General features: G+C 37.0%; 1 protein-coding gene across 5 annotated transcripts in view; it reads right to left on the minus strand.

Annotated features, from left to right (window-relative positions):
* Positions 1–1,006: 1,006 nt before the first annotated feature.
* The window catches only part of SS18 (SS18 subunit of BAF chromatin remodeling complex), a 44,556-nt gene continuing 17,585 nt past the window's right edge, over positions 1,007–27,977 (minus strand). For 3 of the 5 annotated variants that reach the window (XM_051775369.1, XM_051775394.1, XM_051775399.1), the window contains 8 exons: positions 26,673–26,826; positions 20,946–21,167; positions 11,911–12,078; positions 11,090–11,194; positions 8,831–8,923; positions 7,983–8,105; positions 5,261–5,394; positions 1,007–3,107 (listed from right to left, as the gene is read on the minus strand). In XM_051775369.1, coding sequence (XP_051631329.1) covers positions 3,081–3,107; positions 5,261–5,394; positions 7,983–8,105; positions 8,831–8,923; positions 11,090–11,194; positions 11,911–12,078; positions 20,946–21,167; positions 26,673–26,826 — 1,026 coding nt within the window. In that variant the 3' untranslated portion in view covers positions 1,007–3,080. The remainder of the gene's footprint in view (positions 3,108–5,260; positions 5,395–7,982; positions 8,106–8,830; positions 8,924–11,089; positions 11,195–11,910; positions 12,079–20,945; positions 21,168–26,672; positions 26,827–27,977) is intronic. The other 2 variants (XM_051775379.1, XM_051775388.1) reach the window with 2 other exon arrangements.

Raw genomic sequence — 27,977 nt, forward strand, 5'->3', positions numbered from 1 at the left:
AAACAGTGAGCCAGCCCTTTTGTGAGTTATTCACAGAGCAGAAAAGGAAATAAAACCATATGAAAAGAGCAAAATACAATGGCAAAAATCACGGCCCTACAATAACTAAAAGTCACTGAATGCATTAACCCCTCCTCTTTATTCTTTGAACATCTGTGTCATTTCTGTTCACATACTTGATTTGCTGTGCCAGTCCCCTCCTTATTTTCTACATTCTACATGTAAAGTGCCAATTCCAATACCGTTTTTACTAGTTCACTATTGGGTGGATTTTATTTCATAAGGAAGACTTACAAAAATGAACCTTGTATCTTGCCATTTCATGCTGGTCCTCTTGCGCGTTCCTGCTTCTTTCATTTAGGGAAAACTGGTTCCTTTTTAATATATCATTTTAGTAGAAATACTTTTGCGTGGAGCTATCTCCTCTCAAGTTGTTCTTCTGGCATAGTATCAGAGGAATAAGGTAATTTTTGTCACCACCAATTAAAAAGTTTTACGAAACAGGACCGTTATAAAACAATTAAACCTTGCAAATGCAGTAGTCTCTAGGAGGGAAACCCTGGAGGAAATTCTGCTTATTAAAATTGCAATTTTACTTTCCATTAAAAAGGAGAATAAGACAACAGAAGATGGGTTGGCAAGACAAATTATTTCTTAATGTCAGTTGAGCTTATTTCAAATGAGATAACATATCTACACCAGGTTGGGTTCAACATATTTTTGTCTCCTCAACTCATTTATCTAATTCAGTCATCTTGATTATAGCCTCATGGACCTTCATTTTCACAGGAAGAATTTCTTAACAAACAACCTACACAACATGCTGATTACTGAACAGTTAATTCTAATTAACTTGGTTATGGCAAGAGAATTTTGATAAAGTCCTAGACTGCAAATACAGTTTGGTTATTCTAGCCAAACTTCTATAAAATCAAAACCCACAGCAGAGTCTCCAGACGAGACATCAAAGTGATAGGGATCTAATTTAAAGAAACAAATGAGAAAATTAAAATCACAAATAATTTATTCTTCCGTTAGAATTCATGGAGTACAGTTTTAAATAGCAATGAAGTACACAGTGGTAGAAAATTGGCACAGAACCTACAAGTTTTTCATTCATAATGTTCCTCATCCCATATCTGTTCAAATCTTGATGTGTATTTTCTACTGACTTTAAGAAAACTCTTTTCCCTTTAAAAAGGATGAACAAATTGAAAATCTTGTCTTTCATGTATAATGTCATACATATTAGGAACACCAGTTGACTTTCTTTTTTTTTTCCCCGAACACTGATTGCCAACTGAAAAAACCCAAAATATTATTTTACTCCTGGACTAATTTTAACTTTTATCCTTTATAAATGTTGCCAGGAATTCCTGAATGCAGATATTTCTGCAGAACAGAATATCCTTTTACTTATCTGATACATAGTTGCAGGACAGTCTCAAAACCAATTTTTTGTGTACTATGCTATTGATCAAGGTGCTGCCTCTATCTCACATGCAACACTAGAAGCATTAATGCAACTCAAAACAAAATTTGGCATTTACCTCACCAACAGGTTTTATATTTGATGTTATAAAACATCCCCTTGGTCTCATGTTAACCAATAAGAAAAACAGACACACACAAAAAATGCCCCCTTTTTAAAATTATTAACTCCCAGTTAGAAAAGTTGTCCTGGTTCCGGCCAGGACAGCGTTAATTGTTGCAGTAGCCAGGAGGGGCATGGCTGGGACCCGGAGGTTATTCTGCACCACCTCAGGTCATTTAGCCTGGGGTGGTTCACTAATTGCTGGGCTCCACGGGGTGAGCAACTGTGTGTGACTCATTTGCCTCTTTTTTGTACCCTCTGTCATTAGTATTGTTGCTGTTACTGTTTGTTTTCTGTTTTCTTATCTCATTGCTGTTTACAGTAAACTGTTCTAATGTCAACATGTGATCTTTACCTTTTGTGCCTCCAATTCTCCTCTCCAGCCACCCCAGCAGAGGTGGAGGGGGAAGCAGGCGTGTGGTTTGGAGTGTGTCAGTGGGAACATAAAATTGGGGAATACCGTTCCTAAACCACAACAAAAGTTTAGATAGGTTTTACAAAGTCCTCTAGGCTATTTTGATACATAAAAATTATTCAACTAAAGGTTAAAATACACTTATACAATACAGTCCTGTTCTCCATATTCTTTTTCAAGTTCTTTGCATATTCAAGCCAAGTAAAATTAACACTTGTCATTTTCTTTGTTATTGCAATTAATAAGAGGGATTACAGCTTGCTTATGCAAAGCTCTGACAAAACACTTGAGAAATAAAACCCAAACGTTTGTTACCCAAAAAACGTTGCAGAAAATTGTCAAACTGTTAGAAACAATTTTTACAAAACCGCTTCACTCAGAAAAATTGGAAAGCTTAAAAAATTAATCTTTGCACAAGACTATATTACACTGTCTTTAATTATGTTCCCATTTAGATAACTGGGATTCTCTACCTTTGTACGTGAACCTGTCAGTGATGTAGGATGCTCTCCATCTTTTTTCACTCTTATCTTGATCGTACACCATTTCAAGACTAATACAATCAAGCACTTACCATGTCCTACCCATTTTAACAGTAGATTTGTTATCCTGCCCAGCGAGTAGTGTACTGTCTTGCATATTCACCCCATGAAAAACATTATATACAAAATATTGCTGCTGTAAAAAGTGTGCATTTCCCCTTTCCCCCCTACAAAAAAAATCCATGGAAAAAAATATTAAATTCCCATAACCTTCATAAACATACAAAGCTGGTTCACACCTTTCAGTCAGTAACAGTCTATTTGACATACAGTCCTCAACTCACTGCAAATTGTTATGTCACAGATTTTCTGTCCAATATTGCCATCTAGAGTAGAGATGTGAAATCAGTTTCTGAGAATCTACAGTCTTTAATAATTAACCCATAAAGACTGTATACCGTAACACAGCCACAAGATTTTTCCAAAAGCTAGGTGGAATGGGAGGTTCTCATCTTGGGAAGATGTCCACAGTGCTGAGGAGACAATATGGCTGCTAACAAATATTGCCTACCGGAATGTGAGTACTTTTTCACTGTTGATAATTTCCATATTGACCCTAAAAAAAAATTCAAAATATATAATTAGACCACAAGGCACATTTTCCTGTATTAAAAGCTGAAATCAGAAGACCATCCAAATAAACTGTGATGTTAAAAGGTGGAAACAAATAACAATAAATGATAAACTGATATAAGTAACTGGTATAGTTTCATCTCACTAAAAATCCTTTGTGCTTTGATGTAAAAGTAAAACCAATGACACGGATTTAAATCCAGGAACCTGGATCAAAAGAGTATACCTTTACATTCAAAGGACTGCTGTGAAATTTGCAGAACATCAGCAAAAAATAAAAGACGGGGATTACTTCCCACCTGAACTTTGAAAATTATTTCAAAAGGACAAGGTCACCTAAATTCAAAGTAATTTAGGAAACTAACCATGACACAGAGATACCTAAAAATATCCACCTATCAAGCATTACAGAATTGTACATGTATCTCAAAAACCAAGGCACATCCCAGTGAACATGAAGAACTAGTCCACATATCCTATGGGAAGCAATTATTCCACAGATCCAATACACAGAGTTATTACCCTTATTGATATTCTCCTTCTTTTGAAAGAATGTCATGTACTGCAGAGGTGGGCAGAGGTGAAAGCATCAATGCTACAAGCTTACCATGATCCTTCACCACAGGGTTCAAGGCTTGCAGAAGAAAGCACTGTGCTAGGAAGTGAACGTGTCCCGAACTGCAGTCCTGCCACCATTCCGTGTTAAGTACCACCACGATAAGGTGGTATTTTAAATTTCAGTTTAATGTTAGCTTTGTTACATTGTAATATAACAATCAGTCATGAAGAAGAGTTTCACAACAGCTGCTAGATGAGAATTTAAGCAGCGCAATTCCTATGGGAATGGCTAGTATGAAAGAGAGGTCTTCTATAATTGAGTTTCCCAGTGGAACTTAAGACTGCACAAACTAGAGGAGCAGAGCCTATCTACAGAGAAGGTTATCCACTCCTACTGTAAGAAAAACTGAAAGAAACTCAGCAAATTGTGATTAAGTTTCCTTGACCCTATATTTGCCAAAACCAAAGAATTTTGCTGTAGCTTATTGTTTGCAGAGAAAGTTACCAGTTCCGTGCATAAACATTTTGTTTATCTGATAAATAATTAGAAGTAACTGCATCTCTAAACTATGACACTGAAAGACTTTGTTCCCTCTTCCTTGTCTTTTTTACTTTCTGTAGAAAGCAAGCCAACTGTTCTCCTTTAAAAATGTGGGCAACTGTGACTATTCTCACTTCCAAGGGAAAGTTTTTCTTGAAAGTTCAACTGATCTTCTACTGACATATCAGGGTTTTATTTAAATGCTAGAACCTCATCTTGATCATTTACTTGATCTTCATTTTATTTATGCCAAGGAAAATAACAGTGTATGTTTTAATGACATTTCTGAACGATTCATACTGCAAAGATTAGGTTTTTTATAGTTTAGTACCTTCTACAGGAATAAAACTTCTGCTTCATCCTGTAATTCTAAGACAGATTTTTTTACAGGAGTCCCTCACTACAACTCCAGCCTGAAGTTATGGTGGGTTTGTTGTGTTTTAAACTTATCTTAGCAGTGGTAGGAAGGAAGCAGTTGATTTTTGGGACACTGCTTTCCCATGTTCAGTGCCTCCTGATACTGCTCAGAGAAAATCTATGCACAAAGAGGTTTCATGTCTTCCCATACAGCTCTACAGCTAAAAGACCTCAGTTGCGCACCTGAGATGTTTTTGCAACTGGAGAGGAAGATTAGGATTAGGATTTGTGTTTGTGGAAAATCAATTCAACTATTTCTACTGCAAAGCAGTGATGAAAAATGATCCACCATTAGATTTAGGAACCTTATATTTCATTTTATTTATTCATCATGAGGTTATGAAACCTTATACTTAATTTTTAAAGTCAAAAAAGATTGTCTGGAGGGCCTCACTTTGCCAAATTGCATTAAAACTTAGCAAACTCGGGAGAGAGTGACTAGTCACAACTCCAGACAAATGATTCTGGGTAAATCACCAAGAAATAAAACCCGGGAGAACTGTACATACATACCTGAGAGATCATGTCCTCAAATTCATTACTTTAAATGTCCAGAAGAATCTTAAGATTATTAAATGAGTGCGTAAGAACAACAATTTTCTCATCAAACGAAAGAATACCTGGTCATATCCATAAGGCCTCTGCTGGGGTGGCTGGGGTGGCCCAGGCTGCGTGGGTCTGTATCCCCCATACTGTTGGCCTTGTCCTTGTGGATAATTGGGATACTGAGGTCCTGGACCACTCTGGGAGGGGCCTGGAGATCATGCAAATGGAAAAAAAAAATTTAAATAAAATTAAAAAAAAGACTATTTAAGGTGTTGGAAAGAATAGAACAGTAAAAGCATTGAATTTTACAGCTGAGCAGGGTTAAGAAATATCACTACTGTGTAGTTAGGTCTTTTGAGTGGCCCTCCTTTCTCCCTGGAAAGCACCTTTGCTGACAGGGCCTGTGCTCCACCCACAGAAACATCTACCTTTATTTATATAGTCATTATGTAATACCATGCATTCAAGTTCCACAGACAAAGTCATAGGACAGAGCAGAACAAGGCAAGAAATGATGAATGATAAACATGAACCCTTTCCAGGATTTAGGGAAGCAGGCTCCTCCTGCTGTGTGCTGCTCCAGTTACAGAAGTTTATAATGCCAGGAGCAGCCAGATGATCAGCATTTGGACCTTCTGAAGAGACCAGCAGCACCTCACTGCCAGAGAGCGAGTTCTCACACCACAGCAGGCAATCATAAATGGGATGTCAGGCAAGCAAGTTCTGTGCATACAATGTGGGATGTGACAACCAGTAAAAACTATTGTGGGATGGAAAAAAAGCACCATCTACTCCATACTCCTCTGGTAATATTAGCTTTCCAGAAAAAGGCTAGGAAAAAATCCAAAACTTTGACTCCAGTCTTTTTTGGCTGTAAAAAGAAGTTGTTTTTTTTGTCAGTACAAACTCTTTCTGTTACTATTCACAGGGACTCAGCCTGTCTAGCACTGGAAGCTGCCATAAGACAGTGTAGCCTCCAACACTGGGAGAGATGGTGTACTGTGTATTTCAGTGGCACTCCATATGAATCCTTTGCAGTGGATCTGTTAGATTTTTCAACACCATCCCTGAAAACTGTCTCTCCATTTTTAAGAGCTGAAGACGTGCAGCTCTTAAAGTGCTTTCTTTTAAACAAACCAACACTTTTTAGTTTTTAGTTTTAGGTACAGGCACTGGACATTTAGATGACATCAGCTGGTAACTCTTTCAGTAGTATCTAAGATAGTCAAAAAGTTGACTTGGAGAAAAAAAGTTCCATAAGCTATTACCATTCTCCTCAGGCCTCAAATCCCCTTGAACTATGCAGTTTCAGCTTTCTACAGTGAAACAAAACCTTCAAGATTGATAATAATGACTGAGATATTGATTTTTTTTTTGCAAATTAGAAAGCAATTAAATATTAAATTGAGCAAGAATACGACATCCGAAAAACTGCTGTGTTCATCTGACAAATGAACATGGGTTTATTTATTCATGGTAAACCTTTATAACTGAATTCTAAATATTCACTGACAGATTTTATAAAATAAAAATGGAACTTCAATAACTATTTCTGCTAAAACCCAGAAATTTAAAAGTATGCTTTTTTTTTTTTTTACGAATTACATTGGGTAAGTCCCTCCATCAGTTTTCCTTATCCCTTTTCTTCTAGTATTTCTTAAGCTAAATTTTCTGAATAGGTCAGATTTTATTTCTTTAATTCCATATTCAGAGCAGTGAGCTACATGGACCTCCACTCTGGTCTTCATTCTATTCCTATGTTATGTTTAGAAGAAGAGAAGCACCTGAGTATTATTTTAGAACTATCAATTCAACCATAACCTCCAAAAGGAAAACACTTCCTAAATCTCAGTGGATTCTCATAAAACTTAACTCTGTCTCAACATAACTAGACTTAATGTAAATCTGGCATTTATCTACATGGCAAACAAATCATCCCTGCACTTCCTCACATACCTACAATGCTGACAGTTTTAGCAGTTAAACCTACAAAAAAGCTAACAGTTAAAATACATACAGAATGTACGGAATTTCAGAGAAAATTGTAATTACGGAACTTCAGAGATTTTTTTCTTCTGTGACAAATATTTACAACTTTACAATGTGCAAGCATGTAAAACTTAAAAGAGCAGTATTTTCAGTATACTCTTCTGACCTCAAGTTTTCAGAAGTAATGCACAAACATTACATGCTACCACTTTCAATTTCCTGTTTGGGAGGTTTTCCTTGAATCCAGGGACTACACTATCTTACTCGTGGCAGAGGATTTCTCACTCCTGCCATGTATCAGAAGGTGTGCACTACTAGTGAAATTTGTATGACAAACTCTTGTGAAAGTTGCATTTCTGTACTGATCAGTAAAAGAATTTTCAAAGAATGATTCATGTACGTTGGACAAAGTTTTAAACAAGTTTTTAAATAATTTTGTTCTAATTGGTAAATTCACAGGTGAAAAGGTATAAATGGCTCTTTGTCATCTTTCTGACTGTGTTCACCTACAGAGGACAGAAAAAAGCAGAGTCTTTCTGGGTCCTTCTAAATTAAAGACACCCATTATAATGCTACTTAGTCACCTTCAGTTTTCTGTGCTACTGCACTCTCCTAGACTGCCAAGAGACCTAATTCCCAAAAGAATCTGTCTTCTAAGCTTTCTTGTTTTGGCCCAGTGAAAGGGCAGGCATACAGCTGTTCTGCACAGGGTTGGCCTCTGGACCCAGTAAAACAGGGATAGGATAATATACAACAAGGGTCTCTCAGTCGTTTCTGTGACTGCTGTCTGTGTCTTTAGGTTCTTACCATAACCCTGCTGTTGTCCTGGATAGCCTTGTTGGCCAGGATATTGCTGCTGTTGTGGTGGGTAACCCTGCTGTTGGGGTGGTCCTTGATATGCATCTTGCTGCTGACCATATTGAGAGTTTCCTGTAAGATGATTGCAAGAAAGCAAAAACTTATAAAGATACCTATTTTATTTTTTTTCCTTCTAAGATGCACAGCCAACAACACAAAAACAAAATGAAAATGCAATATTGATTTCAAAAACTGAACAAAACAAAGAAAACTCAAACCAAACAGAAGGAACTCGGCCAAACAAACTGCAGTTAAAGCCAATTTTGCAAAGTTGAACTGCAGCACTTTCAGCATCTCTGCCAAACGAGCATTACATTTACTGGAACATCACAGTCATAAGATCATGACTACGCTAAATAAAATAAAAAACAAAAAAAAAGACAAAATTAAAGACAGCTACAAGAGCACAGACTAGCTACACAAGATCAGCAAGCTGTTTCCTAACAGCACTATAATTATACAAAATATATACACACACAAAAAGATATACAACTGAACCAACAAATTTATGTTTAAATAAAAATTTCCATTGAGGTAAAAAAAAAAAAATCTCTAGAGTGTTTTAGTCATTTTACTGTTGTTAGAAATGGTAAATTGTGGTTATATATTTTTAGGTGTTTGCAAGAAATTATTCTGAAGGCTTCAAGTTCCCTGCAATTTTCAAGACAGCCAGCAACTAGTATTCTACAAGAGCTTTGCATGGGTATAAGTTGTGTTGTGTGAGAATTTTTGTTCCCGTTGCGGGTGGGGGAGGAAAGGGAATGTATGTGCGTATGTGTGTGAAGGTATATAGATACCTCCTTCGTAGTAATGTTGTGAGGAATCCTCATAAGGCCTATCGTAGCCTTGTTCAGGATACGACGGTTGCTGATAACCGTAATCATTATGACCTACATCAATTCGACAAGAGACAGGAAGAAACGTTAATGGTCTCTGAGTGAAAACCCTAAAAATATTTCATTTCTCAGAAAAATGAAAAAAAAAAAAAAATTTCAACTGGATATACATGAAGAAGAATTTTCAATTGCACTAGCCAAAGACTTATTAATATGATTTTCTTTCATATGAATTAACATGTGACGGGGGGAAAAAAAAAAGCTTAATGCAGTAGTTCTAGCAACATCACAGCAAGGGATGGTCTTAACCTTCTGATAATCCTTGTTGGGGGAGTAGGGGGGGAAGTACTTTATCTTTCACTCAGAAAAAAATGAAAGCATTTAGGCCTTTCACATGTAAATAACCTGAATTAAATTAGAATGAACAAAGAAAGCAATTATCATACTTTGTCTAACACCTGTTCTGCTGATCTCCAATTCAAAAGCATATGCTAAAAGCAGTGTGAAATATAACAAATAAAGCACAATAAAGTTATGAACCACAGTCTACATTAAATTCAGCTTTTAAGTGACAGAAAAATAACATTCTCGAGGTTTTCCCTACAAACAGAATTCCTACTTTAAGTCTTACGAAAACTTTTCCTCTTATATTCCAGTCTTGAGTAGATTCATTACAAACAATCCTTCCTATTCAGAGACTACAGGCATCTCTGATTAAGAAAGCAATATATGCAGTAAGCACCCCACCTGTTGTTGGTTTTCATACAAACATATTTTGTCTTACAAATGATCGAAATATATCTTATTGATAATTGGGTCAAGAAAACAAGCCAAAACTTTGTTTACATTTGAAATTTAATAATACGAATTTGGAATAAAATTTTGAAATAAGGAAAGGAGAAAACAGTTCTAAAACTCAGTTGGCCTTTGTTATTAGTTCTGCAATTGTACCATACGTCACCGACTGAATCTTATATGAATACTTAACCATTAAAACAATTCTTAAAACATATTGTCTTTGCATTCTATATAAGAGTGATAATGAGGTGATGCCAAAGATTACTCTTTGGAAGGAACAGGTCTTAAAAGCAATCTGTGTTGTCACAGAGCTGTTGATGGTAACACCAAATTGCCCTTACTAGAGTAAATTGCTGTAACCATTTAGTGTTCATGTGTGTAACATAAATGTTCCAAAATGAAAGCCTTAATGAATTAATGCAACTTGTAAAATAACTCTGCACATACATCTCCAAAAATTAACACATGTAAGCTTAGGTAGATGTGTCTTGATGTATCTTAAAATCAATTTAATGGATATTAAATTCAAACAACTAACTTGTATCCCTCTATTTGCAATGAGTAGTTGCTTTGGCAATGACACAGCTTTACTTTGTATATATTTTTAAAACATTAACATATACCACACTCCCTGAACTTAGTAAGATACTATTAAGTTGCACACATGGTTATCACAGTAGTCATGAGTCAGCATCTTTGTTCTTCCAGTCTCTGCTCAGCCTGAAAACAAGTTAATTTCAACTTTTCTAACTTATAACACAATCCAATAACCTTCAGCACTCTGTATTCCACCAGGTAGGAAGACAGATTTATGAAATGCAAGGTTTCGGTCTTGTCTTGAAAGCACTGAGGGGACACAATCTCTTCAGGGCAGGGACCATTTCATTCCCATATACAAATTAAACTAAAGGCCCACACCATAGCAGCAATAACACATTTGTACAACTTACACGAAAACTAAACACTAAGTGAAAAAAATATAATATTTACAGAAAAGCCACATATTTTTAGCAAGTTTTTTCAGTTCAATAAAATTTTTAATAAAAGGATATCGCCCCCTCTCTTATTGATAATAAAGTAACGACTGTTTTCATTCATCTCAATCATACTAGATATGCTAAGGAACTCTCCATACTTTTAGATAAACCAATTATTCCAATTAATTTTTAAATACTAAAACTGTTGTTAAGAGTTTCAAATGGGAGTAATACCAATTACATGCTTAAAGTTGCAAATTTAACTAGTCACAGTAAGTCACAGTAATTTAAACTGTAGTAACAATTCTGAATTTGGAAGGTTTTGTAAATGTGAGGTATGATATCCAATTACTATTCTTGCCTCATCCTCTAATTTTGGGCATAGGACTACATTAGTATTGGGCAGGTATAGAAAATGGGAAAGTTAACATTTATGAGAGATTACCATCAGGGTAATATTGCTGGTTCATGCCTTCTGGAGGACCTTGTCCACCATGACTGTATTGGTCCCCATAATAGTCTTCCTGGCCTGAGTACTGCTGTGGTGGGCCTGAAAAACCACAACCAGTCAATACGTAAATAACTTGTTTTCTCTGTTATAAAGTTGCTAATTTCTGATTTTAGTATGAGAAATATTTCTCAAATGTATTCCCCACCCATATTGTTGCATTACAGACAACATATGTAATCCAGTTTAATTAAAAAAAGAAACAAATGTATCCATCCATATATACACACACAGTTGTTTGGCTGGACTAGACTGAGAACATACATATCAAACCAGATTTGAGTTCATTTTAGGAATGCATATAGCATACTAAGGTGTTAAAAATAAAATTATTCCTCGGCAAAAAGGACTGGAAAGAAAAAAAAAAAAGGGGAAGCAATACTGGGGAACATTGTTCCTTTTTTTTGTAATTGAGTGAATTCAGAACCAAGCAGGTACTCTGTTCCTTTTCTGTACCTATCATTTAAATATCAAAACAGAATTCTGCATCAGCATATCTGAGATGCATAATTTCAGAATGCATAATCTCAGAGAGAACCAAAAAGAAAAAAAAAAGAGAATATTTGTCTTCGTGTTTCATGGTGATACCAGTAGTCTCTTGCTGCAAGAACCACCCTTAAAAAGTAATAAAAAGAGTGTGCAAACAAAGTCTGTGACACCAAGTGATTTGATCAAAATTTGGTGTAGGCAAGTGATGTAAAATAGTTTTTAAAATGGTTATTTAAAATCGATGTAAGTGTACTAAAGTGAATTTCTACCTTGCTGTGGTGGCCTGTATGGAGGGATCTGTCTCTGACCCATCATGTGATTTCCTTGGTTAACTTGGCCCATCATTCCCATCGGCGGCTGCTGCCCCTGGTAGTGCTGGCCACCTGCCTGCGGCATGTTGTACTGCTGGGAGGGAGGCTGCTGGTGCATCATTGGACCTGCAAAAGGACAAGCAGCAAAAATGTCAAACATGCAAAAATTATTTTAGGTTAAATCTTTCCAAAAGAACATGGAAAACCCAACCTTTAAATATGGACCAAACGAGGCTCTGTATTTCTAGTGCTCTCATAAGGATTTGTTGTTTCTGGACCTATGCACATGCAGGTGATTGCTTCAGTAACCAAACTACAAAACAGAAGTCAGCCTAAATAAGGTTGCTTTTTAGATGATTTTTCTTTAAAATCACAGACATTAGTTTACACATGCACAAAGATATTGAAACACTTTTACCAAAAAAAGTGCAGGTGAAAAGTTGATGGTGAAACTCTGGTAAGTCATAGAAAAATTATTTAACATTTGTGAAATCCTCAGGGCATAGTTTTAATGCACACACAGTTGTTGTTATAGTCCACCACCAAGCCACTGAGCTGTTATCACAAAATATGCAATTTTATTTAGCCTGTAAAGACAAACCACGTGTACCAGTCAGGCAATCTCGCGACAGGCATATGCAGAAAAACTAAACCCCAAAAATATTCTTTCATATCAAGCTGCACCAAGTTTCTGTGAACCATGGAAAGAGACCAGGAGAGATCAAGTACTGTCCATATTTTATCAACTGAGAAAATCTGATTAAGGTTGTACTCGGAGAAATGCAAATTTCAGTAATGAAAACAGACAGTTAAAGAGCACCCTACTGACACCAAACGGCAATGAAAATGATGATTACGCCATTTCATTATATGAGATTGCAGGTTAGATTGATACAACATTTAACAAAGCACAGTTTCTGTGCTTCTTCTGTAGTACCGCCTCAGAAAAGAGTTATTCCAGTATTAAAAATATGAGGAGTAAAGAGTTGTGACAAGGAGTTAAACTTTTTAAACAGCACATTAATTCAAACCGCTTAAGAGATACTACATATTTTATGAAGATGAAATCCTAAGCTTTTTTTGCCTTTTTAAAAAAATAATTTATTTTATAAACTCCAAAGACAGCAAGTAACTAGCCTCACTAAAACCCAAAACAAATTATGACACCAAACTAGCAGAGCCACTCCTAAGTGTCATCCCAGGAGAAAAAGGAAGATATCATCTACTTTTCTGTATGCTCGATTTTGCCATTCCATTCAGTATTTTTAAATAAGTAGGTGCTGGAGCACAAGAAGAAAGTCCTGTGTGAAACCACAGTACTGGAAAATTACCTAGATACAGTCAATAGTGAGAACGGATTTATATAAGTAAAGGAATACACAGTCAGATCCTGTCTATGTGGGGTTATGAAGGAAAGTTAAGACAAATAATTAATGTCTGAATTAATTTGTATGAATTCAAAGTGCTTTAGTTAAATCCCATTAAACCCCTGTGTGGGATCTCTCAGTGAGAAGTGGCGTAAACTTCATTTCACTCTGAAGATAAATATTGGCCACACTTAAAAAGATCCAGTTATGCTTCTATCCTTCAGCATGGTAAGTTTCTGTTTTAACGGTTTCTATTTTAAAGTGTAAAAAAATTGCTTAAATTGAGATGTGATTATTTTTCACTTGGCAAAAATGTTTCATTTTTTGATATTCTAAATGAGTTCGTAATTTAGATCATTCCATTTCACTGCTCCTCTGTTTGGAGGTACTGAGAATCATTAGGCAGCCTTGAAAAAAAATAAAAACTTGTTGCCATAATATTCCTAGATCTCAAGAAAGCTTGTTAATTAACAATATTAATATTAGTCACAATACAATGTGATAAAATGTGTTGGGTCCCCATGGTGCAATGTAGAGGTTTTCTGTTTGCTTTTTAAATTAGAACTTCATTAACGCTTTGTAGAGCCACAATGAGAATTCACTACCCTGTATCAGGCTGTGTTGTGTTCATAACAGAAAGCCTGGCTTCCTTCCAGTTTGGTTCACATCTCCCTCTTATTAAGAAGACACCTAAAAGAAGCATCATGGTCTCTATGGTCTCATGGAACATAACCCTTTTATGCAGTAGTTTTGAGGGGTGAGGGAACTTTGAATTTGTATTTCCTTTAGAAAAATCAAGCCTACAAGAAAGCTACATATATTCATTGTGTAATACTTAATATGACATAAAATCTCAATACCTAATTAAAAACATAGACTACTAGGTCATAATCTAATTGGACCTGGACAAACTTGATAGGTGGGCCCAAGAGAACACCAGGAATTTCAGTAAGTCCAAGTGCAAGGTGTTGCATCCTCGGTCAGGGCAGTCCCATACCTGAGCACAGAATGGGAAACTTACTGAGAGCAGCCCTGTGGAGAAGAACTTCAGGGTTCTCATGGGTGAAAAGCTGGACATGACCTGGCATTAGGTGCTCTCAGCCCAGAAAGCCAACCATGCTCTGGGCTGCACCAAAAGAAGTATGACCAGCAGGTCAAGGAGGTGATTCTGCCCCCTCTCCGCTCTGGAGACCCCACCTGGAGCGCTGCATCCAGCTCTGAGGTCCCCAACACAGGAAAAACATGGACCTGTTCAACCAAATCCAGGAAGGCCACCAAGATGATCAGAGAGATGGAGCATCTCTCCTACAAAGACAGGCTGAAGGAGCATGGAGAAGAGAAGGCTTCAGGAGACCCTATTGTGGCCTCCAGTACCTGAAAGGAGCTTATAAAAAGAAGGGAAAGGGACTTTTCATACAGGCAGACAGTGAAAGGACAAGAAGTAACGGATTTAAATTGAAAGAGGGTAGGTTTAGACTAGATGTTAGAAAGAAATTCTTTACTGTGAGAGTGATGAAGCACTGGAACAGGTTTCCCAGAGAAGCTGTGGATGCCCCATCCCTGGAAGTGTTCAAGGCCAGGTTGGATGAAGTTTGAGCAAGCCGGGCTAGTTGCAGAAGTACATGGCAGGGGGGTTGGAACTAGATGATCTTTCAGGTCCCTTCCAACTCTCATCATTGTATGATGTGTAATACTTTCTAATATTTGTAGCAATTGTTTCTACAACCCCCTTAAAACACAGCTGTTGAATCTCTAATCAGGTCACAAAAAGCTACATTTGGTGGAAGTCATGATCTCTTCCAGACCTGGAGATAAGATATCACATACAAAGTTCACAAAACAGTGCACTTCAAGAGAATGCTCGTTGCTTTCAAAAACTCTGCATAGGAACTCTTTTTTTGTGAATTTCGAGAACTATTTATTTCAGAGAGGACAAAGTATCTGATTTGTACACAGCTAAAAACGAGTCCAAGAAAATATTGTGTAGGATTATCTCTGTAAAATATGCAAGTACACAAGTAGACTATTTATTGGATTTACAAGAAACTATTTAAACTTTGGTAGTACAAAAGTCCTGTAAATGTTCCTGTATGTTCAGAAGGCAGTTTTCACATGTCAGTATACTGGAAGTATTCCTGGGATAAAGGTAGATTACTAGATGCTAACTAGTAATACTGTAGGTCCTGTGAGGAGCGCAGGCAATTTTTGTAGTCATTAAACAGGCGTTTGAAAATTGCATGATGTAGATCAAAATCAGTCTTATGCAGTCAGTGAATGTATAAAGCAAGCCAGATAACAGATGAAAACCACATTTCGGTTTAGTAGGTGTAGACAACTTTGAAATGAGCAGTTGAGGGGAAAAAAAACCTCCCTGTGCTCCAGACAGTACCTCATAAGGAGGTCTCATGTACAGAGAAGAAAAGGTATGTGGATTTAAGCAAAAATGGGCTTCTACCTAATCTTCCTGTAAGTGCAGCGACCCAGTGGCAGCCTCCTGACAAGAGAGCACTTCAGAAAAGTGACAACCTAGTCTTCACAAATATAAGATAAATAGAAAGAAACAGAAATGCAAACTAAAAGTAGGTCCCAGAGAAAGCTAACAAATCGGAGAGCAGAAATGCATTGAGGATGAAAGAGCTGCAGAAAAGTTTAGTGGTTTAAAAATGTCTCTTAGCATTGTCCCTTCTGCTGAAACTCAGGTACTGGCAGTAAATGCTATGAGAGGACAAGATAACTGCTGATATGGTTGAAACTTCTGAAGAAGCAGAGGAAACACATACAAATGAACGGGTGACTCTGCTGTTCTGACTGGGAACAGGCAGGTATGACCAAAAAGCAGCAGTACAAGCTATTATTTCTTCAGTCTTCAAAATTATGTTGATCTTGTTGCTCAGAAGATCAATAGACAGATCAGTAGACACTCTTCCACACTTGCTTACTCCACAAAGTTCTCATCTCAAACTGAACTGTAATTTTGGGGATGATTTAAAAAAACAGTATATAAAATGTCATACAAAAAAATTCCTTAGTTACCAATGTTGTCTTTCATGTTTTACACCAGGAAAGAAAGATGAAAGAACAAGCTCTGTGGTAGCTGTTTATATCTTGTTTTTTCATGACAAAACTATAGTGTCTTCTACAGCTAGATATCCTACAAATCCAGCTATAGCATGACAGCATTTCAGAATGTGGTGGCAATTTTATTTCCCTTTAATAGGTTAGATGTCAAAAAAAATTGAGACTTCCCTGCTTTCTCCATGACATCTTGACTACACTAGAAGTCAAGGTATTGAAACGTAACAGTCTCTGCTTACATGGGAATGAACAGATGGTAAGACATTCACAAAAGGTACTGAACCTCAGAAATCACTTTATCCTGGTCTGTCATACCCTGAATACATTTATATTTCAGCTAACATTGGATGTTCCTATCTTTATGCTCCTTTTTTATGTGGACAACAAAAGCACAGGAATCTGCACCTGTCTCATCTCTGATGTTTCCATGATCTCCTCATATTTGCTTGTAAGTAGAAGAGCTCTCAAATTTTGATGGAAATTTTTTAAGTTTATATAAGTGAAATTCACTAAAAACAATCTCAGCACCAGATTTGATAACTGGTCTCCTGGAAATTATCAAGTCAAGATAATATTCTCTTATAGAGTTCACCTGTTAAAAGTAACCTAGTTCCCCTCCCTTACCCCAAGCAACATATAATGCTCATTAAATACCGACTGGGAGTTTGGTAAATTTGCTTCAAGCACTTCTGGCAAGGGAATGGAATCCTAGCAGAAGAATCCAAGAAACACAGTCTCTGAGACGGCCAAGCTTAGCAGAAGGATCTGAGAAACAGTTTCTGAGATGGCCAAGCTATAATTTCCTGGTCCTTACTTTTAAAGTGTATTAATTCTACTGTTTAATATTATTATTATTATTCTCTGACTGTGAAAAATCTGGTCAACATAAGTAAGAGGAATTTTCATGTAAGTTTCAGGTTTCAATAAAACCATGCTTACACCTCCCCTCGGAAAAGTCAAAAACTGACAACTTGAAATTTTTTATTCAACCTAAGTAGCTTCCCATAAAAGAAAGAAAAGATACATCCATAAGAATGGAGTTTCTTCCACAGTCACCCAGTTCCTGCTGCTTCCTATCTTTTCCAAAAAGGTAGCCAATATTCCTTGCAGATATCCCAGGCTGCTAAAATAAGTTTTTTAATCAAGAGTCATCTACAGAATCTTCCGATTGAAACATTCTGCTTCCTAAATCAAAAATTACTAGAATTCCTCTTTTAGCTAGACTGACTATATAAAATCAATACCACGACAACTTTGCTTCTCATTTAAGGTATTCCTCTGGCTAGCATTTGATAAACTAGTGCAAATCAATAATGACTTCACAATGGAGACAGAAAGTAAATCCAACAATGAGTTCTGTTACTACACAGTTTATTTCTTAATTAGCATTTTTTCATTTTTTTTTCTGACTAACACCATCTGCCTCACAAGGTGTATATACAGCAAGATGTTTTGCTAGCAAACACACATAAAAAGTTATGCTAAACCCATCCAAGTGTTAGATCAAACCTTGCTGTGTGTTATGGTGTCTTTATCTATTATATAATACTATGCTTTTCTTCTTCCCTCTAAAAGTATTGGCTTCAATCAGCACACATAGCAGATATCACTCACTGAAAAACTACTTCAATATTTTGTTTCCTCCTAATTGTTCATGTGAGATGCCATGCCTAGCAAACACCGAAGACAGAATTATTAATTTACTTATCGGTTTTCTTATGGTACCCATAAGTAAAATGTCCAAATCTTCATAATGAATATACTTTCACAACACTCCTGTGAAATCAGATGGTATCATAATCTTACCATCAGATTCATTCCTCTAGAGATGAGGAACCCATGTAGGGGAAGATTAAGGTCAAAAACATCTACTAATTTTTAACAGCCAACTTGAGATGCTAAGACCTCATCTTGAGGGATATTTATAATTATGTTTAGCTAGTGTTGTTATTAATTGACAGAGGTAGTAGGATCTCTCATTCTCAGTATGGATCACCCCTTTAAGACAAAGAAACAAAGCATGCTTTGGGGTTCACAAACGTCTCCTGACAACAATACTGAGATTAAGAAATTTTGTTCATTTCTGTTTCTGAATTGCAGCACATGCTACCAGTTAAGAAACCTTTGTGTCACAATCCATTTATTCCCTTTTTATTAAACTGCACTAAGTGCATTTCCCAGTTGCTCATTCTTGAGTCTTCACTTAGATGAGAACCATGCAGTGTCAATGCTTGGCTGAGACCTCTGCCCAGCCAGACTGAAGCTTGGCTACCTACCTAAATCTCTCATGGTGTCACAGATTTCTCTGTCGTTCTCTGCCCTGCTGTCTTGTCAAGATACAAAAATACTACCTCTAATTTGTCAACAAATTTCAATACACATGTAAAAACTAAGAGTAGAAAACGGAGAATATGTACTAAGCAGACCTGATTGGGAATAATCTTAGGTTAAAAACCTTAACTACCAATACATAACAAACATGCGAATCTTCAGGCTTAGACTTCCTCCCTCACAGGTATCCGGAACAGTATTTTCATTTAACAGCAAATAGCACCTTGCTTGCATCACAGACAAGTTTCAAAGCTTTCACTCTAAAGCAAGGGGCACCCGCACTCCAACACTTATATACGAAGTGCTCTATTTACTAATGTTTTTGGGAGATAATGAAACATATTGAAGAATGCAATTTTTCATGCCACTGTCAGAAATGGCTCTCTATTTCTGTGAAGCCTCTGCAAAAAAGGAGAACCAGCCTTGTAGCAGACACTTGGAATAGAAAAAGTCTCAGCCTAAAGGGTCCAAATTTGGCAGAAACAGAGGTACGAAACGTGAAAGGTTACCATGGCCGTAAGTACAGGTAGTAGTACCAGTTGTTCTAACTAGAGATTTTGCTCTTGTTCTTGAACCTATAATTTGGTTATTTTTTCAGAACAGAAACCTTTTAAGTATCTTTCTGCCTAATTTCTAATGAGCAATTTTCAAGTTTGACACAGCACTGAAAACACAGCAGAGGAGTATTATAAGGAGGAGTAAAGAGCACTACTTTGAGACATAATAATCACTAGTCCTAAATTTTAAGCCAGTCGTACAAAATCATTTGCTGTAGACCAACTTAGTAGATGGCTCCCTCACACATACTGCTACATAATTATTGCTAACTCTGCAACTAAGAAATCTGAACTGAGCAGGCACAGGACTTCTCTCAAGCATCTTACGTTTACAAAATTACTCCTTTGTGCACTGCCCAGAGTACGCAGATAACTTGTCAGCTCAGAGAGACAGTCAAAAATATTCCCACTTATGATGATTTCCTCTGCTGCTATATTTTAAGAAAAATGCTATTAACAATGTGGATGATGGACTCAGACTTCCCACTTTCTCTACTGGTTAGAAAAGTGCAGAAACAGCTGTTTCATCATGACTTAGTTTTGGTCTCTCATTAAGTTAGTCTTTTATCTGTTTTGAACCTTCCTGTGATCTAATAATCAAACCGATCAGTATGACCTGTTCTGTTTGTCCACCTTAGGAACAGATGGTATCTATGTATATAAAAAAATGGAATTTTGGACTTCAAAGAGAGTACACAGCAGTAAGAACTACCTATGCACTGGTGGATTATTTTTTTCTAAAATGACCAAGGAGAGAGAGAGCCTTAGGAAAAAACCCACATTCTACAGCATCAGAAAAGAGATTAAAACCTCGATCCGAGTCACATTTTTCAGCTAAGATATCCATAAGAGTTCATATATATTGGGGTAAAAAACATATTTGCTGCAAACATGGCAGAAGCATTTTTTAAAAAAAATTCTGCTGCAGGTGCTATGTCCAGATCCAATGTAGTAACAGACTTAAAAGGTAAGCTGAAAATACTGCTTGTTGACTTGTAAAGCATATTTCTAAGAATATGCAGTACATATACAACTTAATAATTTGCTGTGCTGTGACTCTAATGTAATATTTTAACTTCACAATTTCCTTGCACTTCAACAAGGACATCAACAAATCATCATCAGTTTATGCAATGGAAATATCTTAGATACAAAATTAGTTTTGGGTTTTACAATGTACACAAGGCCATCTCATGAAAAGAATAAGCAGTAGCAGATTTGTTCCTGGAACTGAATTTTACTTCTCCAAGATTAACACACATTCCATGCTAAAACAGCATGCAGCAGAAAACCAAGATTAACAAGGTATAAAAATCTGAGGGCTATCTGACTTTAATTTTTAAATTTACCCCTGAGACTTAAAAGTAGAGATATATTTTATCAATTTGAACAATAACAACACTTAGCTAGAAGTGTAAAGTCTGAAAAAGATAAACAGTAGTTCAAACTTATAACTGATGTAAGCAGATCCATTCCCAGATTCTCGCACAATACCCGAAAACAGTTCAATGTCTGCAAATAAATAAAAAGTCACAGATATATGGGAGAAAAGAGAATCCTCTTTTGTACATAGGTACAAATTTAGAGAAGGAAATTTACAAGATTAGACCTTTTAAAAATGCCTGAGACGTTTTGTTTTTACAAAAATTAACGCCTCTCTTACCTTGGTTTGGTTGCATATTCATGTTTGGTCTGGGACCGTAGTTGCCCATCGGCTGTCCCTGGCTCATAGTCATCTGATTCTGCACTGGCATACTCTGTGAGGATGGAACGGAGTGATTATAGCCACCCATTGACCCGTGGCTACTTGAAGGCATGTTCATGGAACTGTTCGTCATATTGAGTTGGTTAGGTCCAGGTCCTTGCATAGGCATGTGGTTAGGTCCTTCAGAAGGAAAAACAGGGAAAAAGGATCTACATTAAGCATCGTAAAGCAAACAAATACAGTCACACTGACTCACAAAACTAAATAAAAGTCATTAAATGCAATTACATTAAAAAAAATTAAAACACAGTTTGTATGATTTCCCCACTTGAAAAAAATAAACAAAGTTCAGCTCTACTATGCAATACATTTTCTTTTGTTGAGCAGCTGAAAGGTGTAAATTATAATATAGCTCATCTTCTATCTATATCACATACAAAACTAGTCTGTTTAGTACTCACACAACACCTCCTGAATTTCAACCAGAATTGCACAAGACCAGTATAAGAGCCAGCTTGCTATCTCCACCACAGCTGCAATTACTACAACAGCTGTAACATTTCTGTGTAGTCGAACACCTATATAAGACACTTTTCTGAAAGTAACAGTTATTTATTATTATTATTTTTAAACTCAGGCAATATTAACATTGACATGGTACAACTACATAGAATCATAGAAACATTTTGGTTGGAAAAGACCACTAAGATCACCAAGTCCAACCACAAATTTAACACTGCCAAGTCCATCACTAAATGCTAACTTAGGCTGTGACTTTCACTCAAATGACTACACAGTCACCCATAAAAGATAAAGAAGGTGACAAACACTCCGTGGAGTCACTGATACAACAGCAAAGGCTTTTACGGAAAGCCTGTAAGTCAAACTCATTCTTTCTATAGAGCTGTTTTAATGCCCCTGTAGATAAAAATCTAACCAAAAGTTATTTATTGCAAGAATAGGACTCCTGAGTTTATCTCCTGAGAAGGGAATGAGAACAAATGATAGTGGTAAGATATTAAGATTTTTTTCCCCTGGATGCTTCAATCATGACTTTTTTAAAAGAATGACTTGTAAATGGAAAGCATTAAGTGACCTTTATTGGCAAACACTGTCATCAGCTTTCCTGTGCATTAGTAAAAGAACAACCTTGGAAAACAGAGAAAGGTGTGAAGAAAAGAACAAAGCAAAAATGTTAAAGACAGTGTGCTGCATTTTTCCTACTTCTAAGTAAGGTGGAAAATTTCAACACAACAGAAAATCACCAACACTTTCGATTTGTAATTGTACTGGCATTGCAGTGATTCAGTTCATATGTGACCATCCATATGTATAATAAAAATGGCTGAAGGCATATTTAACATTTTTGAACATACAGTCTATAGCCAATATTCTGCAACTGTATTTAGAGATTAGTAGGGTGGGAGATGATTACTGGAAGGACAGACACCAAATTATCAGCTCAACTTGTGAAGATGCAAAGGAAAAGCAACCTGTTCATAAACCCATGAGGCCAACAGCATCTTCTCACCTTTTATTTCCCCTCTTCCTGATAACACAGGTTGGATTTGGATTGTTCTCTGAATTAAAGCTACTCTCAATGGGTAATTTAACAAGTACAAACATTACAATACCATGTGGTCAGTTTATTCATTACTTTAGTTGGGATAGGTGAATAGCTACTAGGACCACAATTAGTAAGAGGTGTGACTGGATGTAACTACGACAAGTGAAAAAAGTAAATGAAATGGCAGGATTATGCCTATGACAAGCACCACATGAAGAGCTTCTGAAGATATGAACAACCAGAGTATGTGACAGACTAGGTCAACTGTAAACAAGGCAAATGTTGGTATGTACTGATTTCACCACGGACATGCTACTGTTGCTAAACACGCCACAGGTTTTCTGTTAAGCTACAAAACCCTAAGAAAAGGAATCTAAAAGAAACAATGCCAGTAGAGTTGTAGGAAGACAGTGATTTGTTTACATATTTCACAGTGGAAATTTAAAAAACTCAAAACCAACCAACGAACAAACAGACAAAAAGCACACAAAAAAACCCCCCCAAACCTCAAACCAAACCAAACCAAAAAACCAACCAAACACCAAAAAAAACAACCACCACCCACACACCTGCATCTTCAGATGTGAACAGCTCCCCAAGTCCTGCCCTGGCTTAAGAAATAACTGCACTAATCTAGGGTAGAATGAAGGCTGAAATAAGGACATAGAGACCTGTACACAAGGTCAGAGAGACAACACAAACTGACCTGCAAACAAAAAGATGCAGAGGAGAAAGGTAACAATGATTAATGAACACAGCTACTAAAGCCAACGTGAAGAAACAGAGAATAAGTTTAAAAACACATTTATCCTCTCGCCCTTTTCAAGACACCTTACTGAAATGAACACATAAACCTATTTTGTCAAGAGAAGTGAAAAAGCTGAAGCTAGAATACAAGGATAAGGGAAAAGCTAAGACCAAAATATCAAAAAGCCTTGCAAATGAAAAATAATAAAAACACACTTCACAAATAACTTTTTTTATCATTTGCCAAAATGCTTCAAGGCATTCTCCTGCACATAAGGAAAAAACAATTGATTTTCTTTTTTTGTATGAATAAATGAAATAGAAAGAAGAGAATATGAATGAAGTATCTGCACTTTAATGTAACTGCTTTAAATGTAGTACAAATTAGATTTTGTGTTATAATAGTTAGCAGAGTAAGTATCTATCTTGACTATAAACAGAAGTCCTTCTTCCTCTTACTCACTTATAGACCAGCACCTTAGGTCCGAGAAGCTGTAAGCCAGACTAAGTGCATATAAGCCTGCAGGAGAGGAAGGCTTAGAAGGAAAGAAGACTTTGAGAGAACTTGCTGGTAACACACAAGCACCTGTTATTCAGGAAGGTCACTTACCAATGTAAGGACAAAGGCCAGAGAACCCTGAGGCTAGTCTTAACTTTCAACTTTTTACATACAATAAAATCAGGAAAATAACTTGCCAGCGGCACAGCTCATTTCATCATCTCCTTCCAAATCTGGACCACTCTTACTTTGGCATCACACAAACTCTCCAAGTAACTCTTCAAACAGTAATTTTTTCATCTACAAACCACAATCTGTCACTACAGAAAACTCTCAATTGTACCACAGGCTGAAAAAGGTTTGCCATAACTGTCTTCCCTGGCATGAGGATACAGACATTCACTTGTCAGTGGATGCAATTAATGGCCTCAGCAGCACTTCAGGTTCTGCACTAACAGAACACAAGTATGAGAAAAATCATCCTTTAAAGTAATGGGACAGATCTAAAGAAGAACTTTAAGTTGACTCATGTCCTGACCATCACTAGACAGTTCTTTTAATCAACCCTTCCACGCATACTCAGGTCTGCGGAAGCCCCAGGTCAGGTAAGGCCTCCCAGAAATTCTCAGCTAGCACTTTTTAAGAGATTGCATTTTATTTATTCCAGGTTGGTCAGGTTGCTGTCAACCCTGGATTCTCTCAGTTTACATATTAGGGACTTTATTCCCCTTCGACAGATCATCTCCTCAGATATTTGTGGGTTTGTATCTGTTTTCTATTACAAAGTGTCTATGTAACTTCAGAGTAAATGCCTTAAAAGAAAGCAAATCCATACTCTGCAGAAATTACTAGAAACATGCCTCTGTGAAATACAGAAAGGCTCACATGCAGGTAAACTAACAAACACTTTAAAAATATGTGTAATTCAGCTATACAATTACCAAGATAATTCCGTTTCCCTTTTTCTAAGGTCTACCCATGAAATGATTTTAGCATGCCTTTCTGATATTAGAGATGCCCTCATCCTAAGCCGTTTATCTTCACATCCTCAGAGACAACTTCAAACTGAGAAGGAAAGAACAGACCTTCAAAAAAGGGAATATGTTGGAAAGGCTAAATTAAAGCTTAGTTGGAATCTGTATTTAAGTATCCGTCTAGGTGAATACCAAAACAAACCTATTTACCTTTCACGTATTTTCATAAGAGCTCTTTTCTTATTCTATCTAATTACAAAATATGTATGTTTAAGGAGTGACTTTTCTCCCCTGTGGCTCTGCAGTGAAGTCATTATGCTCACATTGTGACTTAGTAATCCTTCTCCTTGGAAAAGATCAGTATAATAACAATAATATGATTACACTCGAGGGTCAAAGAGACTGATTTTTGAGAGGCAAAGCTATTCTCCATGGGAACTGATGAATTTTAGATGGATAAAGGACTCCACAATCAAAATATCTCTGCCCTAATTAGGGAGCAGCATATATTGCTCTTTACACTTCCAGATGTAGACCATGACCAACATGTATGATGAAACTAACTTCTTCTCTAGATCTTTTATTACACTTCTTACACACAGCCTCTGCAGGTTATTTAGCTACTCTTTCAGAAAAGCTGCCACTATCAAGTGGCACTATTAAGATTTGCTCAGAAATGAGGGACTACAGCAATCGTATTTTTTACCTATATTAAGTTTTGCAAAGTTATTTACTGTGTTTCCTGTCATGAAAGTTTATCCTTGTCACCAGTGAGAGATGAAATTAGTTCAGTTGGTTAGAACATGGTGCTGATAACACTCAAGGTTGTGGGTTTGATCCCTGTATGGGCCATTCACTTAAAGAGTTGGACTTAGTGATCCTTGTGGGTTCCTTCCAACTCAGAATATTCTGTGAAATCTGTGAATTTTCAAGGATCTTTTGACGGTAGTTTCCTTTCTTGGAAGTATCAATACCTTGAAGAGCTTTTGTGTGAAAACTTTCTCCATACAAAAAAGAAAAGAAAAAAAAAATGTGGTCCTGAACAAAAGCAATCCTGGGAATGCAATTTTAAGCTGAAAGCCATTTCATGTGAAATAGGTAGTATTACTTTATGAGTGGAAATTCTGGAATACAGCCTCTATATAAAGCGGCAAGCTTTTCCATGGTCTACTCCATGACTGCTAAAGGGAGCAGTTACCCCAAAGCCAGTAGTGGTAGGTAAAACATAGATTTTTATCATCTTATTTCACTGCTTTGTTTCTGCCTTCCAAAGCACTTTTCTTTTTATTACAAAACAGGATGGCATAGAAACTTAGAATTTACACCTAGAACAATAATCTGGAGGCCATTCCTTTACAAATCCCTTACAATTCAACACATCTTCAGTAATAAAGAACACAGAGGATTAGTGGAAGCTGGACAATTTTCTGTACAAAAACAATCTCTAAAAAAAAAAAAAAAGACAAATCAACAAAAACATTTACCTAAATTAGAAACACCCACTTTCAGATGTATCTATTTTATTATTATCTAATTATTTAGCTACGATAATTTCACATTATCTTTATATGGAAGGATTTGTGTTCACTCAGCCACAGGCCAATACCTTTCCCCAATAAGCCTTCTAAAGCCAGCTGTACTGCACGGTTTCAGACTAAATTTAGCCAGTTCTGTTCATCAGAGGAATGCTGTGTGTCAGCTACATCAAAGCCCAAGGGCAGCCTGATAAACACTGAATACAGGTCACGTAGCTCTGTAGCTAACAAACTCTAAGAGAGCTTGTACTCGGGGGCATTCAAAGCAGTTTTGTCATCAACAATCTAGTATCCCTTGAGCCCCCATGTCGTTTCAGTTGCCAGGCAACGCTGGTGTTAATGTCTTAGAGGAGAAAAACTTACCAGGCATCTGGCCGTTCATCTGGTTCTGCATGTGTGGTGCAGGAGGGCCCCCACCTACCATACCATCTGAAGACATGTTGTGCGAGCGCGGAGGTGGGGGAGGGCCGCTCTGACTCATCCCTCCCGGACCCATAGGCATATTCTGTGTGGGTGGCTGAAAGGAGACAGTTTAGTCAAACACGAGAAGCAGTTAGCCTGACAAATATATTATATGTACATATGGTACAGCAGTTGCCTATATTGTTCAGCAGGCTATGAAAGCAAGCACTGAAAGGCATTTCTTGCTCCTTCTGATACATTTTAACTCCTCCCAACATTACTTTTGGCAAAACATTTAACATTTCAATCAATTTTACATGAAGTATTACACACATACAACACCACAGCACCTTCAAGCATCGCTTTAAAATAAAAAAACACAAATCAATGCCTCATTAAAAAATTACATCTGAACAGTTCAAGACTGCTGGAGTCACTCCCTCACACACACACAAAAGCTTTCCTTCAACAGAGAAATAAGTCTTCACTGTAATTCTCTCACATCAACAATTTGTTGCTGTTAACAGACCTTGCACAGGGACAAAACAGGTACAACATGAGATGAAAGCCTCTGAATGCTCATAGACTGGCAAAAAATTTGCACCTGGGTGTGGTAAAACACTAGCGATCTCTCCCCCGCTCTCCCCCAAAGCGCTGAAGGCCTAGTTCATAATTCCGTGCCAAACACCCCCTACAGACTGGAAGCACATTAGTGCTGGCCTCCAAAGGTCCAGAGACAGCTGCCTAGAAAGGATGTTTTTGGCAAATTTCCTAATGAAATTGTGAGGAAAATAACTGAATAACCTTGAGAGTTCAAAGAGGGAGAGCAAAAAAACAATAAATACAAGGGGGAATTTACTGGTAGGTTCTATTCACGGCAATGTAAGGAGATGCAGAAACTGCTAGTAGCCACCTTCATTTTCCTACTAAAAACAATTGTGGGACTCTACAATCCTCCTCACATACCTTAGCCAAACACTTTCAGGGGAATAAAAGTCATCTCTGTGAGAGCGAACACCTGGCTCTCTGGCTTTTGAGGATTCTCTCTACAGACCATAACTATTCATGAAAAACTCTTCCCATGACACAACCACATGTGCATTTTTCAGTGTTTCTCTTCTTCAGAAAGAATCAAGGATGTGAACCCTAAGTTCCTGTCTAGCCCAGTGCCCTCTTATGCCTACACCTACTCATCAGGAGATTCATAAAGACAAGAAACAATACAGAGGTAAAAAGTAAGGCTTTCCCAATGAGCGTGAGGCAGGA

Source organism: Manacus candei, unplaced genomic scaffold, assembly GCF_025592945.1.
Source record: "Manacus candei isolate 608988 ecotype Guabito, Panama unplaced genomic scaffold, ASM2559294v1 h1tg000008l, whole genome shotgun sequence".
Lineage (NCBI taxonomy): Eukaryota > Metazoa > Chordata > Aves > Passeriformes > Pipridae > Manacus > Manacus candei.